Source organism: Pieris rapae, chromosome 13, assembly GCF_905147795.1.
Source record: "Pieris rapae chromosome 13, ilPieRapa1.1, whole genome shotgun sequence".
Taxonomy (NCBI): Eukaryota; Metazoa; Arthropoda; class Insecta; order Lepidoptera; family Pieridae; genus Pieris; species Pieris rapae.
In genome coordinates this window covers 10,002,501-10,016,460 of record NC_059521.1, presented here as the reverse complement: position 1 = coordinate 10,016,460, position 13,960 = coordinate 10,002,501, and the positions used below count along the sequence as shown (strand labels likewise).

Below are 13,960 nucleotides of genomic sequence, written 5' to 3'. Positions count from 1 at the left end.
CCAATTCCGCCATTAGAGAGTTGGCAGAGAAACTGTTGAACTAATGTTCAATACGTGATCTAGCCTATGTCAGCTTGGCTTACGACACCTATAGGAAATGCTGTAGAATTTCGATTATTGCAAAGCTTAAAGTGCCACGTTGAAATATTTAAATGTAAGAGTTGATCTTAACTTCGTAACATTTAAAATTTTATAGAATATGGTTCATCTGAACACGGCAGCGTGACAAGACGTTATGTAAAATGTGACGGCTACGGCCCGATACTTATATACCTGATATTTATATACAGTTGAAATTGTCTACGAGATTCAGTTAATTATTATTTTTAAATACTAATAGTGATATTTAATAAACAGAAATGAGATTTTATTATTTATAAAATCACACCAATTTTTGTTATTCATTTGTTAAATGTTTGTGACAATTAACCCGGTTTTCGCATTAATCAAATGTTTTTGATGTGATACTGATACATATTACAGTACATACGTTATAGCAAAGCCTACACGTAAGTTGGCAAAGTGCTACGCCGTAGAAGGCGTCACGACAAATCACTACATATTATAAAACAAAGTCGCTTTCTCTGTCCCTATGTCCTTTGTATGCTTAAATCTTTGAAACTACGCAACGGATATTGATGCGGTTTTTTTAATAGATAGAGCGATTCAAGAGGAAGGTTTATATGTATAATAACATCCATTTAATAGTGGAGAAGTACTGTTATTTTTGAGGTTTCTAATGTGATGTCGTAAATAATTATATTTTTTCCGCTTACATTGCAAATGCAGGCTGAACCCAACGAGTTTTATCAAAATAATGTCCTAAGTATTGTACGCATTGAAAAGGTCTACAGAAAAGTCCGTGATGGTATATGTCTATCTTTTATGGATAACCCACATTTTTATATACAACGTTCACAGATTTTCTGTAGTGTATTTAGTATCAGCATTGCACCCTTGCGAAGCCGGGGCGGGTCGCTAGTTAAGATATATAACGTAAGCAATACAACAGAATGTATAAACAATACCATGCCTATATTTTATTGAACGTATGGAACAGTAACAACAGCTTATGAAAAGCATTTAAGCGGTTTTCGCTTCATCAAGGGATGTTCGCTCATACATAAAATATGTGGCTGCATATTTATTTAAATTACCGCTCCCCTGAGGCTCTTCCCTTATAAACTAAATATTTTATACTGCTGACAGCCTTTTCCGTTATTTGCTTTTAGGAGTTCTGATAATTGAATAGGTGTTTACGTTTATTCTATTAGAATTGTTCCACGATGCAATTTAGAACTTTAAATAAATGGTTAGACACAAATGTTATTACAGATATGTATACAATACAATTAGGGTTTCTAAAATTCTATGGCGAATACAATACTATATCTTTCGTGATTAATATTTATATTAACGATTAGATTATATCGATATATTACAATATACTTATTGTATTTAAAAATTAAATAAAAATAACACATCTATTGTAAGCCTCACGATTGTCCTCAATATTTACCGCAAAGGCGCAGAAACCGCTTGGTGTCATCTAAATATATAAAACAAAGTCGTTACACCATTTATGACTCGAGATCGGCTGGTTACTTATCTTTTTTATGGTGGATTCTTCTTCGCTCCGAATAGCAGAATAAGTAATAAAACATATGATAAGTTATCGAATAACAATAATTATTTTACGAATGCTAACAGCATGTGGTGCCATCTGTTGACAAAAGTATGCATCATTTTACATCGAATTCGTGTCAGCTCAAGAAATTCCGATCTTGAGGTGCATGAGGCGATGCATAACCAGGCTTTGATGTTGATCGAAGACATGTATTACCTCATCAAAAAATGTTGTACCTATGTCAGAAAGAGATATAACATGCAGTATCGCAATATTGGCGCTAAAGAGGAGGCCTTATGTGTAAAACTGTCATTGTTTTTTCGAAATGGCAAGCAATAAAACATTTCTGTATCTATAAAAACTCGTATTAATGTTATCCTAAATTAAGTTTAACTAAAGTTAATACGACTTTATTCGATTGTTACACGGAACTTAGTTTGCCGAGTCTTAGTACTTATACAACAATATACAGTGATTTACACGATAAATACGATAATAAGTTTGTTATAAATCAGGTCATTTAATAAATACATTATTTGTATTAACAATATCTTAAATTATGCGAACTAAAAATACATGAATATTTAATATAATTTTGTAATTAACAGTTTATTGGTAACCTCCACGATTGGTTGATTTTTCGCAAAGATTGAGGCGGGAGAATGTCTGCGTTCTCTCGGGCGTTTTGGTTGAGGGCGGAACAACCAAGCAGCAAGGTTCCGTCAGTAGTTCCGAGGTTCAGGTGGCCATTTAATTTTGGGAAACGAGTAGAGATCACAAAAATTGTTAAGACTAAATTACTGTGCAAATAGAATATCTTATCTTTGGTAAGGCGAAATCCTGCCTGCCTGAAAGAGGCCTAATAATACATATGTTCTAAGAAGCACCATTAAAAGTAGTGAGATAACTGTAAACTGATAAATGTGAACCAGACTTAGATGAACTTTATAACAGTAAAATGTATCAAACTAGTGCGGTAATTGTTAAGCAATCTTCTTCTTAATTACTAACTTGGCATTACTTTAGTTTATACAGTTTACTTAACTTAACTTACTTTAGTTCGTACAGGTATTCTGATATTTCGTGACGTCATGACCTGATTACTTTGGATGATAGCTGGAGCGGCTTCGCGTGGCATTGAAACAGACTACACAAAGCAACGTCTTTTATGTAGACTGTAGAGATGATTAAAGATATTCTCTACTTTGAGAAAGCTAGTTATTCCAAAGGCAAGACTAAAACTTAAACGTTGATATGATAAGATTTAATAAAAGTATAAATTCCCCGAGAACATTTTATATGAAAAATATTTTCATCCTATATGATATGATGATAAAATTGTTACGTTCTTGCACGAAGTTATAACTTAATGAAAACTTATAAAAAAAAATGCGACTTAGAAAACCTGGCTAAATTCAGGAAATTTTAACATTGGAATATAAACATTTAAGTTAGTTTATATCTGACGCATTTCTTCCATACTCATCTAACTACTAAACTTCTATTATTTAACAAAAAACATTGGTGCTAGGAAATTTTTAAGTCTCAGATTTCTCCACCTGTTAAATGTTCATTTGTCTAGTTAATATCTTATAGGCAAATTGTTGATCAGCCTCCTGAGCCTAACACACGCCGTCGACTTTTTGGTTCAAAGACAAGCCGATTTCTTTACGATGTTTTCTTTCATTGTTCGAGCGAACGTTAAATGCGCACATAGAAAAAACACAGCACATTGTTGCACAACCGGGGATCGAACCTACGACCTCAGAGATGAGAGTCGCATGCTGTCTGAACACTACTCTGTTTTAAAATTTACTTAAATTAATTTATTAATGCCACTTTTATCTTTTTGAAAATCATTTCTACGTTTTTTCAGAATATATCAACAAACCAATCAGCCGTATTAGACGTTGATGGATATTGAAAGTACAAATTAATATCACACAATTATCAAATTAATGTATACAGAATATTGTATTTTAAAAGAGTAAGTGTTCTTGCCAATTCTTCTCCACACGAAACTAACTTTACGAAGGGACAGGTAGAATCATTTTTCCTTTATTTTAACTTGTAATTTTGACTTTCAAAACTGCCTTTTTAATAGGCAATTTAAATTAATGATTTTACTTTGAATTAGATATAATTATTTGACGGAATAATGTTGTATGTATTTTACAATATCGGTGTCACTGGCACGTTGTATATACAACAGCGTCTGAACCATTTTTAGTCTATTAAGAAATATTATGTATTATCATTTCCGCGATTGCTGTATGAAACGTCCATATTGGTTTATTTAATAAAAGGATTTCCTTGGTAAAAACAAACTACACGCACAGTAAATGGGTCACGTAACTCCAACACAGTTTCTATAATGTATCGGAGAGTAATCAATGCACTTGTTGTGGCGACTGCGATGCCTCATCAGTGTCCTTTGTATATTTCAAAGGCATTCATTAGATCCCTACCGTGTACGTGAAAAGACGTGCATTTTTTATAAATTATTAAAATAAGGTAATCTTATTTTTTTTCTGTTCAGGAAGCAAACAGGCAGGAGGCTCACTTGAAATTACGTGATACCGCCGCCCATGGACATTCGCACTGGTTGAAGGCTCGCAAGCATAAATATATAGAGATTTCTATTTAAAAAAATTGGCACCTTCCACTTTGTCTGTATTTTGTAGTCTAGTGTGTTAGTTAGTTAGTTCTTTTGGCGGACTACACTACTATGGGCTTTATATTTTATACTCAGATACTTTCTTATTATTGCTAACTTTGAAAAACTGACTTTACCTATTGTAAATTCTGCTAAATTATCAAAAAAACTTTTGGATTATTTCATGATTATTCAATTACAACCATACTCTGCTAACAATATCTTATACTGGTGTTAACTAAAACATTAAGTGATAAATCAGAACAAAATTAATATACAATTTTTATGTACATATAACATTAAATAGCTTCTTCTAGAGTCTAAAAGCTAACTTGAATTGTGTACTTTACGCTACTTTAATCAGTTCCGCGGCGGATGTGATGCCCACTTCCGTAAGTCCGCAACCACGACTTCTTTCCTTCTACCACCCCGTCTTTTGCTTTGAATTTTTCCACTCATTATAAGCTGGAACAAGTCGTATCGATGATGATGTATAAGGTGTCCGAGATATGCGACTTTCCGTATTTTAAATAGTTTTTAATTATTAAGCTTCTTAAACTTTTATGTCCTGCCGGTTCGGTCCTAAGTTTAACAATGATAATTCCAAAAATGTATTGAATAAAATAAATGAAAATGCCTCTCCATTACTGGAGGTTGGCCGTCAGTTTCCTGAAACGCGTCTCGTCCTGCGCCAGATGTAGCAACTCATCCCCATTGGCCATTTGCAATACCCGGCCACTCCTTAAGGTTGCGAAGCCATGACTTCTTCCTTCTACCAACACGCCGTTTACTGTGTGCTTTATACGAAGCCTCAATATCGCAAGATATGCATAAAGTAAGTAAGAAAATACAACATAATTTCTGGTGAAGCAAAAGACACCAGGTAAAATAACAGACATATACGCAATAGCATTCAAATAAGAATTGTGTTTGAAGTAATTATTAAAACTAGTTCGAAATAAGCTTTTTCTCTTTCAATTTAGCCCCGTGTCATTCTATAAAGTTACTCTGTATTTAAATTTGTTTTGGCAAATAGAAGAACGTTTATTATGTTGCATTAGTGTTAGGCGTATACTAACTCATTTAACTAGTTATCATTGAGGCCAGATTATCTTGAATGTATTAAGTTAAAAGTTCATACGTATGCTAAGCATATATTTAAAGTTTGCAATTCTTTAAATGATCAGCCATAGAAATCTTGCGAACATTACGGAGGAGCATGCGTAGATGTAGTTAATAATTCAATTGTAGATGAACCTACCGTCTGTAGCGGTTGCAGGAGCGCGGAGCGCAAGAGGTTTGCGAACATAGTGGATACCCAGCTCAAGAATTTACTCTTATCATTTTTCCCTAACGCACCAAAAGAAATATAACTTCAAAAAATAAGTTAAAATTTCTGAGTATATTTTAGAATGAATTTCGTCCAAAACAATAATATTAAATTAAGCCACCCTTTTTTATTGTGTTGAAACAATTTAAATTCAGATAAATAAAAAAAAATCAGCTCGTGAGGGATTTGAACCCCCGACCTTCTCTAATTTATTTTCAGATGGATGCTCTAACCGCTGAGCTAACGAGCCATCGATGATTAATAAACAATATTTCCTACTGTATCTGAATGTGTATTTCGTTAATTAAGATAAGTTAAGCATTATAATATTAATTGTAAACTTAATATCACGCTATCTATTGAGCCCTTAAAACACCCTTCTTAAATGCATTTTCTGTTTAGTCTTTGACTTAAGTATAGTAATAGGTTAAGTTAGTATTGTGAATTCAAGTTTGTACATTCATCAAAAAATAAGAAAACTGATCTTATTTGGTTAAATAGACTAACGCTCGGAAAAGGATTTACGAGCGTTAGTCTGAAAAAAAAAACAATTCTGTAGAATAATTTATTCACATTTTGTTATAAAATCTTACACATTGCGATAAAGTCTTACAGTAAGACAGCAAACGATCCCTGTTAAAATTCATACATACATTATATTAAATACGGTGATAAATAAATTATTCCATTAATATATTGCATATTCAAAAACAAATATTTAAATTAGCGCCATCTATGTCAAAGATGTTTCAAGTTTAGGCCTTTGCGAAATAATACGAAATTACTGATAACATACATTTCAATAAAACTAATTTTTACGAATAATTAAAAACACAATTAAGATATAGAGGTTGGCTCTGGCCGTTTGTTCGATATAATTATGGAAATAAAGAATTCACAGAATCCAAAATTAATCCTACATAAGTACAAATACTACTCTTAGACTTAAAATAAGATCGACTTTGAGCGTATTAACTATATATATTATGCGTTGTAAGATAATCTCAAATAATATTTATTACACTACTTAAATTGGATTAAGAATTGCCTTCAACTTAAACACCTAATCGCTCAAGTTTGAGTTATTTCTTTCAAATACAAATCTAATCTTAATAATTAAACCTAATTGATTGTGTTGCTCAAGAGCCAACGGGACCTTATCACGAACAGTACGTAAATCGTAAAACTTTTATTCGAAAACTTCGAGCAGCGCTCCACGGCCGTTTTTGGAACTAAAACGCACGCACATGCATCGAATACACACGTATACACACATTGTGTTCGCGAAAAACACAAAGAAATTACATTTAATACTAACAAAACACACAACAGAATAAAATACGAAGTTCGTGGCTAAGATCTCTGTTGCTCCTACTAAATACTTAACAGTAATTATTACAAATGTCATTTATTAGGTCCGTTGTATGCTTTCCTACTATATTATATAAAATTATATAGATGACAATTATCTAAATAAAGTAGCTTCAATTGGGCGTTAGAACGCTAGTTCAGCTAAAAAACTCTTGAGATTTAAGTGTGAGTTTTATAAGTAAAATTCTCTACCAAAGTTAGAACAGCTAGTCAGATATTGCTATATTATATGCCTACGATAATTTCTAAGAGGAACAAGCTAGAACTAGTTTGATACGTTTTGTGCGTTATTAGGACCCTCCTAGAGTACTTTAAATAACTTAAAGCTATTATTAACCGCTATAAGAACCGATAAATTATAAACGATGTTATTAAATTCATTTTTCCGTTTTAAGCTTATGATCAAAACAGATAAATGAATCAAATACATATACAGCATGGATGAGAACCAAAAATATATGAATAATTTGATTGTTTTTTTTAATTTAATGGGCTATTTACGCATCAGCAATACAAGATCCTCCAACATTATAAAATATTACCAGACACTAAATCTTAAGTAATAATAGAACAAATTTTGTGTAATGAAAAACATAGTAAAGTGTAATAGAATGCCAATCAAACTTAAGTATCGATTCAGGAGCTGTCAAATCATTTTTTTTAATGAAGTTTGACACATTTGACAGCGCATGTTACCGATAAAAATGAGATGATCAATGCTTAAAATTCTAATCACAGATAATATCATTTTAGTAATCCTTTTGTATTACAGTAATTTGAGACATCGTTAATACGAATATATAATAAGACTAGCGAAGAATAGCACTTAGCATAAAATTATTCAAAATACTTGAAAAATAATACCAATTAAAATAATACTGGGAATAAAAATAAAATTATTATTGCTTTTCAAAATATCATAAGTTTAAATCTTTTACCTATGTTATGTAACTTCTCTATTTTTTGCCGGAGATATATAAAAAACCCATGACATAAATTATTAAGAATACAATGGAAAAGAAATGATTATTAAAAACATAATTTTACGTCATGTATAAAAAATAATTTGCAATAGCAAAGAAATAAACTGTTTCTAAGTAAATAGCGATATCTTATATATTACTTGGAGTAAATTGGTGTATATCATGTTTCTACAATTATATTTTATCGTTTTGTCAGATTCTGTCACTGGTAAAATTACATTATGAACGCGAAATATCTTAACCTAATTATTTTACCATCTTAAACGTATCTCCGCCGACATTTTAACAGCGTTTTTTTTAAAGATTTATTTTTGTAGTTAAAAAAACACTGTTAATTCATCGATGAACAGTCCGATGATGTTTCATAAATATTGCTCAATCTTGTTCATACAATACTGTAAAATCGATTAAAATAAATAAATTAAAATAAGTTTACTCTTGACCTTTTCGTGTCCTAGGTACAAAACTCACATGCAATGTCAAGCCTAAGAGAAAGGGAAGCATATAAAACCGCACGTTGATATTGCGAGTGGCGGCCATCTTAGTGACGTAGTCGAACTGTCAGTGTCAGTAACGGGCGCAAGGTCAGCCAGCGCTTACGCGTATTGAGTAAATCTACGACGTGGTTTTTTATTATCGTTATCCTGTTTTATTTTTGTTATCATAATAGTAGGTAATTAAATGCTTATAATGATTGTTCACCTGCATTCAAGCAAATAAATGAATATTATTATTAATAACTTTTTTGTTGTCTGTACTTTTCTACGGTGGATGACGTCACGCAGCTGTTTTTGTATCAAGGTTCCATCGCAATATCAACGTGCGGGGCTAGTACATTGCATGACTACTATGCATACCTGTGCATAGTGTTGATTTTTATTCAGAAATAGGGCTTTGTTGAGTTGTAAACAGTAAATCTGAAATGTCGTACGCTTGTCTATGGTCAATCGTTTATTCATCGGTCAAAGTAGACTTACTCAGGAATGAAACTCGAAAATGTTCCATTTTTGAAATTTCTGACAATTTGCCTATTCGTTGCGGTTGAAGCTTCAGACCTCGATATGATCGTCGGGTATGGGAGGGGTTTTCAATTTTTTCGGGTTCGTTATTGAGGGTTTCTGGGTTCGCGTGTGCCAAGCGTATACTTTAGTGCAGTTGTCGGCCAAAGGTTCTAATTCCTCTCGAGTGGTGAAGTACTTCAGTATCTCGCTTTCCTGAAATGCGTAATTAAAGATCAATTGCAGGCTTCACACACACAGTTTTAAGTTAAAGAATTTAGTACCTAAATATTTTACGATTCGTAGCTTATTTGTTTCTTAAAATGTATATAACCAGTCTGGGCATAAACAGGAAGCAAAAAATCTTATCGCGAGAAATGAGAATCTTCAATTCCGCTTGGATTTAGTCGCATATTATAAAACAAGACCTGAAGCAGGACTTGACTTTAGAAGGTAACTTTCTGCTCATCTGTGTGATTAAAAAACGAAGGACAAAACAAGTATTTGGCTGACGATTTCCGTCCCATTATCACCACGGGATTTATAGGAATTTGTTACAAATAATTGGAAAATTTGAAGTCGTTGAAAATTTGAACTAAGGTCGTAATAATTAAAATCAACAAACTTTTACAATATGTACTCTATACTGTACTCAATTAAGCCTTTCTTGTATACATAATTAATAGTCTAGACTAAAATAGACTCGAGTTTTAATAATATGTTAACGTAGTCATAATATTTTGTTAGTAACACGAGATCAATTTGTATGGTTCAGTTAACATGTGCAATGAGGTCAAAACAATTAAACGATAAAAAGGGTCTAAGGTCAACCGTGATAAAGAGTACTTTCACACCCATTATTTTATCGGATTTCCTGTATTCATACTTTCAACTTTGTGTTGAACATACGAGCAAAATTGCGCACATTCAAAATTTATTGGAAGCTGGGATAACAACGTGCGTACGCTGCGCACTTGTACTTATATATTAAATGTAGATTAAATACTTCTACTGTTTACTAGGTGTAATTTAGATTACACCTAGTAAACTGTAGAAGTAGATATTTAAAAGTTTAAATAAATTTGAAATAATTATACAGTTTAATATTACATTTATTAATCATGTAAGCTTAATCAGTGCTTTTCTCTTTTTATTAAAAGAAATACATCTGTGTATGGAAACATGACTGAGTAAAAACATTGTAATATTTTTACTCAGATTTTATTTTTAGAAATAGGATAGTTAGATATATTTTTATATTTTGAGCAGAGGTAGATATATTTTGAGCAGGAAGAGCAGGGTTGACCTAGTGGGTTGTGACACTCGATCCTGATATAGCGCTCGAATTACGGCTCATATCAATACGGGCTTATATTAAATAGCTCTATGAAGGAAAACAAGGTGAAGAAACCTTGAGACACCTTATTAAGAAAAAGCAATCACAGAAAATATAAACAAACTTGAAAATTTTAAAACTGTATAATCGCTTTTACCGTGACGAAACATATGTTTTTTGCGCATTATCGTAATATTACTCATTTATACTAAAATAGATTTAGTCTGTGGATAGATAATGTTATCAAAAGGAAGTATAATACTGAACATAACTATTCAATTATCAAACCAGATTTGTGATTAAATTGTGTGTCTACCTTCAATTATTATTCATTTATTTGTTAATACATTTTCAAATGAAAGTATTTTTGTTATATGATATTATTAGCGGCCATTATCCATATATTTACCATAAACATATAGTTTAAATGATAACAATTCATGAATAACCTACATGTATTGTAAGATAATAAAAGTATTTTAAACGAAATTAACTTTTTATTTATTCAATAAAAGGAAATAAATTGTTTGCTTATCGGTCACCACGCTCAATAAATGTAATTTGAATGAATATCAACAGAAAAATACTGCATAAATAAATAATTATGATTACATAAGTTAGTAAAAATGCTATGTTATAGCTTTACCGCGGCAGTCCCCGGGTGCCATATGTTTTATAATATATGTATAACATTATATGTAGGGGTTTCGTAAATAAGATATGCCGGTATATTCACGAGCCGTGTTGCTTATATAGTATATGATATGCTTCATATGGATATACATATATATAAGTTAAAGAAACCTTATACGGAGTTCCTTCATTAAATTTTGTGTCACTATTGTATCACTATCAAAATATAAAAACTTAACACTTTGACTTTGTAAATCTTTACACAAACTGTCTTCTTAACGTGATAGATTGAAAATTATGAGTATCGGTTGCATGTGTATTATAACATAGGAAATACTTTTAATGTTCATTAATTATTACACATTTACTATTATTATTAAGCGGAAAGAACTTATATTTGTACAATATAAACTCCATAATTAAAAAGTTCTCACTAACAACTAAGTAACGAATAACTAAGGTGCGCAAAAACTAACATGAATACATGAGAAAGACAATTGAAATTAAGTGAGAATATATATTTAACATAGATTTAGTTTGTACAATTACCTGAAATCCAGATTGGACTTTTCTCGAGAATTTCGCCTCTGGATGGTTCAAAAACAACGTTGCATTAATCGCAAAACCAGCCATGTCAATTGGGAATGGTCTAAACGACTTCCAAACTGCATTGAAGCCGGTCACCTTCCCATCGGTGACTAAAGGCATCTCCACTCTCATACCACCAACGATTCCGACGGGCCAAACGCCGACTTTCTTAATTTTTCGCATCTGTAATATGTATTTAATTGTTTGCAATATAGTGTATTACCAGCTTTTAAATTTTGAGACATAGTAAATTATTAATAAAAGTACATTCAATAAAAATTTAGTTAATAAGACCATAATTACCATAATTAAAACTAATATACATAATTTACACATTTCTGTAGAAAATGAATCAATTCTTGACAAAAATTATGAATGTAAGGTGAGTCTCCTGCCAGTTTGCCCCCTTCTTAATAGAAATTTAAAAAAAACCTACAAAATTTTAAGTTTTTTCTAAAAGTTACGTAAATTGTTACGCAAGTTAGATTTTAGGTGATCAACATTGGAAAGTAAATATGTATTAAATCGCAATATAATAAATAGCCTATATAGTAAGGAAATTTATTTTCCATACATTTTATTTACTGTATACTTAGTATGGTAGTACTTAATGTATACTGTGTTTAACTTAAAGTTGTACTTTTAAACCTGCCACAATAATACTACTTAACTTGACTCAACCAAATGCAATTGCTTAACATACCGCTATGCATAGAAGTTACACAAACAAATAATGTATTAATTCCTGCATAATATTCACTAATAAGAAAACTATTTGACCTTGAGGTGCTATATTATGAGAGGCCAGATGTTTGGATCATTTGTTTATACAAACAATGCAATTATAAATAATGTTTAAAATGCAACATACCTGTCACTGAAAATATAAACTATATGAATAACATGTTCACAATGTACATATATTACTACATTAGAATTATTAATTACTTGACAACTACATATGTATAGTGACACAGGAACTATTTGCCAATTTATTGTCAATGATTGTGGTACTTCAGGAGTAAGCCTTAGATTCAGATTCAAGTATCGCTAATCTCGGGTTTAAATCTTAACCATACAGAAATCTGAGTAGCCAAATTGTTTTGCTATAATCGGAGCTTCAAGGTGTCCGCAAATAAGATTTTTGATAATGACAAAAATGTAATGTAACAAAAATTACTAAAGTAAGAATAGATGATATAACTATAAGGAGCAAATCACAGTATTGTTTTTCTTACCTCATCAAAGACTTTTAACGCATAGGTATTGTCATCATCCATAAAGTATACAACACCCTTTTTGTCTTCTGCTTGCCGTAAATGATCTCGAAGCCAGCTTAAAGCTGCATTTCTTTGCTCTACACCACTTGCCTGTAAATTTAAGAATGTAAGTAGACAGCTTGTGTTAGAAAGTATTATTTACATAATACAAAGATACAGCTTGATTATTTTAATTAAATTGTAATTATTACTCTAAAGTTAAAATAGGTTTTAGTCTTCAACTTATAAACCATTTATATATTAGTTATGTATATCAATAAACACATCATGCAGAAAAACTATTAAAAAGGACAATTTGCTATCCTGGTTTTATCATAACAAGTTTCAAACACTTTCAAGTTCTATTATTTAGGGTTAAGTGTTATTAAAACAAATATTACAAAACATGTATTAACATACACAATACCAAGATGTGTAGTACTTAGATGTCTTAAAAACACATATATTTATATCCAATCCCTGAAAGGAGATATAAAAATGGTGATGATAAAAATTAATGTATATAGGTATATGATATCATACATACAACAATGTTAGTAATATTTTCTTAAATGGAATGTAACCTTGGCAATTTCAACTGTCTAAGGTTGACTTTTACATGGTTTAAGGTCAACAGTTTAATGTATGAAGGGTCAGGTCAGCAGAAGTATTTAAACAATATTAAGAATTACAACTAATACCAATCTTACATTTAAAACTCATAACCTAAAATAGCAAAGTTCCTTTTACATTAAAGAACAGATTTTGAAATGAAAAGGAACAAGTTTAATAATAAAGTACATCTTTACTTACAGTGGAATGTTTGGATTTCTGTGTCTTGACATTGAGATGAGTGTATTTTAATGTTGATTCTTTTAATAGATTCTCAACAAGCTTAGTTTTTGTTTCAGAATCTTCAATTATAACCCAGTGAAAATTTCGAACTAACATAAGTGTCTGTGATAATCTAAAAAAATATTTTATAGTAATTAAATATAAATTCATAGCTTATATTCTTTGTCTATATACTTATATAAATCTATTAGTCTCACTGTTATTCAATTTTAAAGTTATAAATTCTATAAGCAAGAAAAAATTCAAACCAAGGCCAAAACAATCATGATTTACCTTGTGAGATCAGCCTTTTGTGCAAGACGGGCATAGGTTGGTGTAATGCCA

At 31.1% G+C, this 13,960-nt stretch overlaps 1 protein-coding gene across 1 annotated transcript in view; it reads right to left on the bottom strand.

The window, feature by feature from the left end:
* Positions 1–6,164: 6,164 nt before the first annotated feature.
* The window catches only part of LOC110998321 (galactosylgalactosylxylosylprotein 3-beta-glucuronosyltransferase I), an 8,318-nt gene continuing 522 nt past the window's right edge, over positions 6,165–13,960 (bottom strand). Inside the window, exons 1-5 of the mRNA XM_022266884.2 lie at positions 13,910–13,960; positions 13,595–13,748; positions 12,761–12,892; positions 11,484–11,705; positions 6,165–9,181 (exon numbers count right to left, since the gene is read on the bottom strand). The exon at positions 13,910–13,960 is cut by the window's right edge and continues 522 nt beyond it. Of these exons, the coding sequence (XP_022122576.1) occupies positions 9,017–9,181; positions 11,484–11,705; positions 12,761–12,892; positions 13,595–13,748; positions 13,910–13,960 (724 nt within the window). The 3' untranslated portion in view covers positions 6,165–9,016. The remainder of the gene's footprint in view (positions 9,182–11,483; positions 11,706–12,760; positions 12,893–13,594; positions 13,749–13,909) is intronic.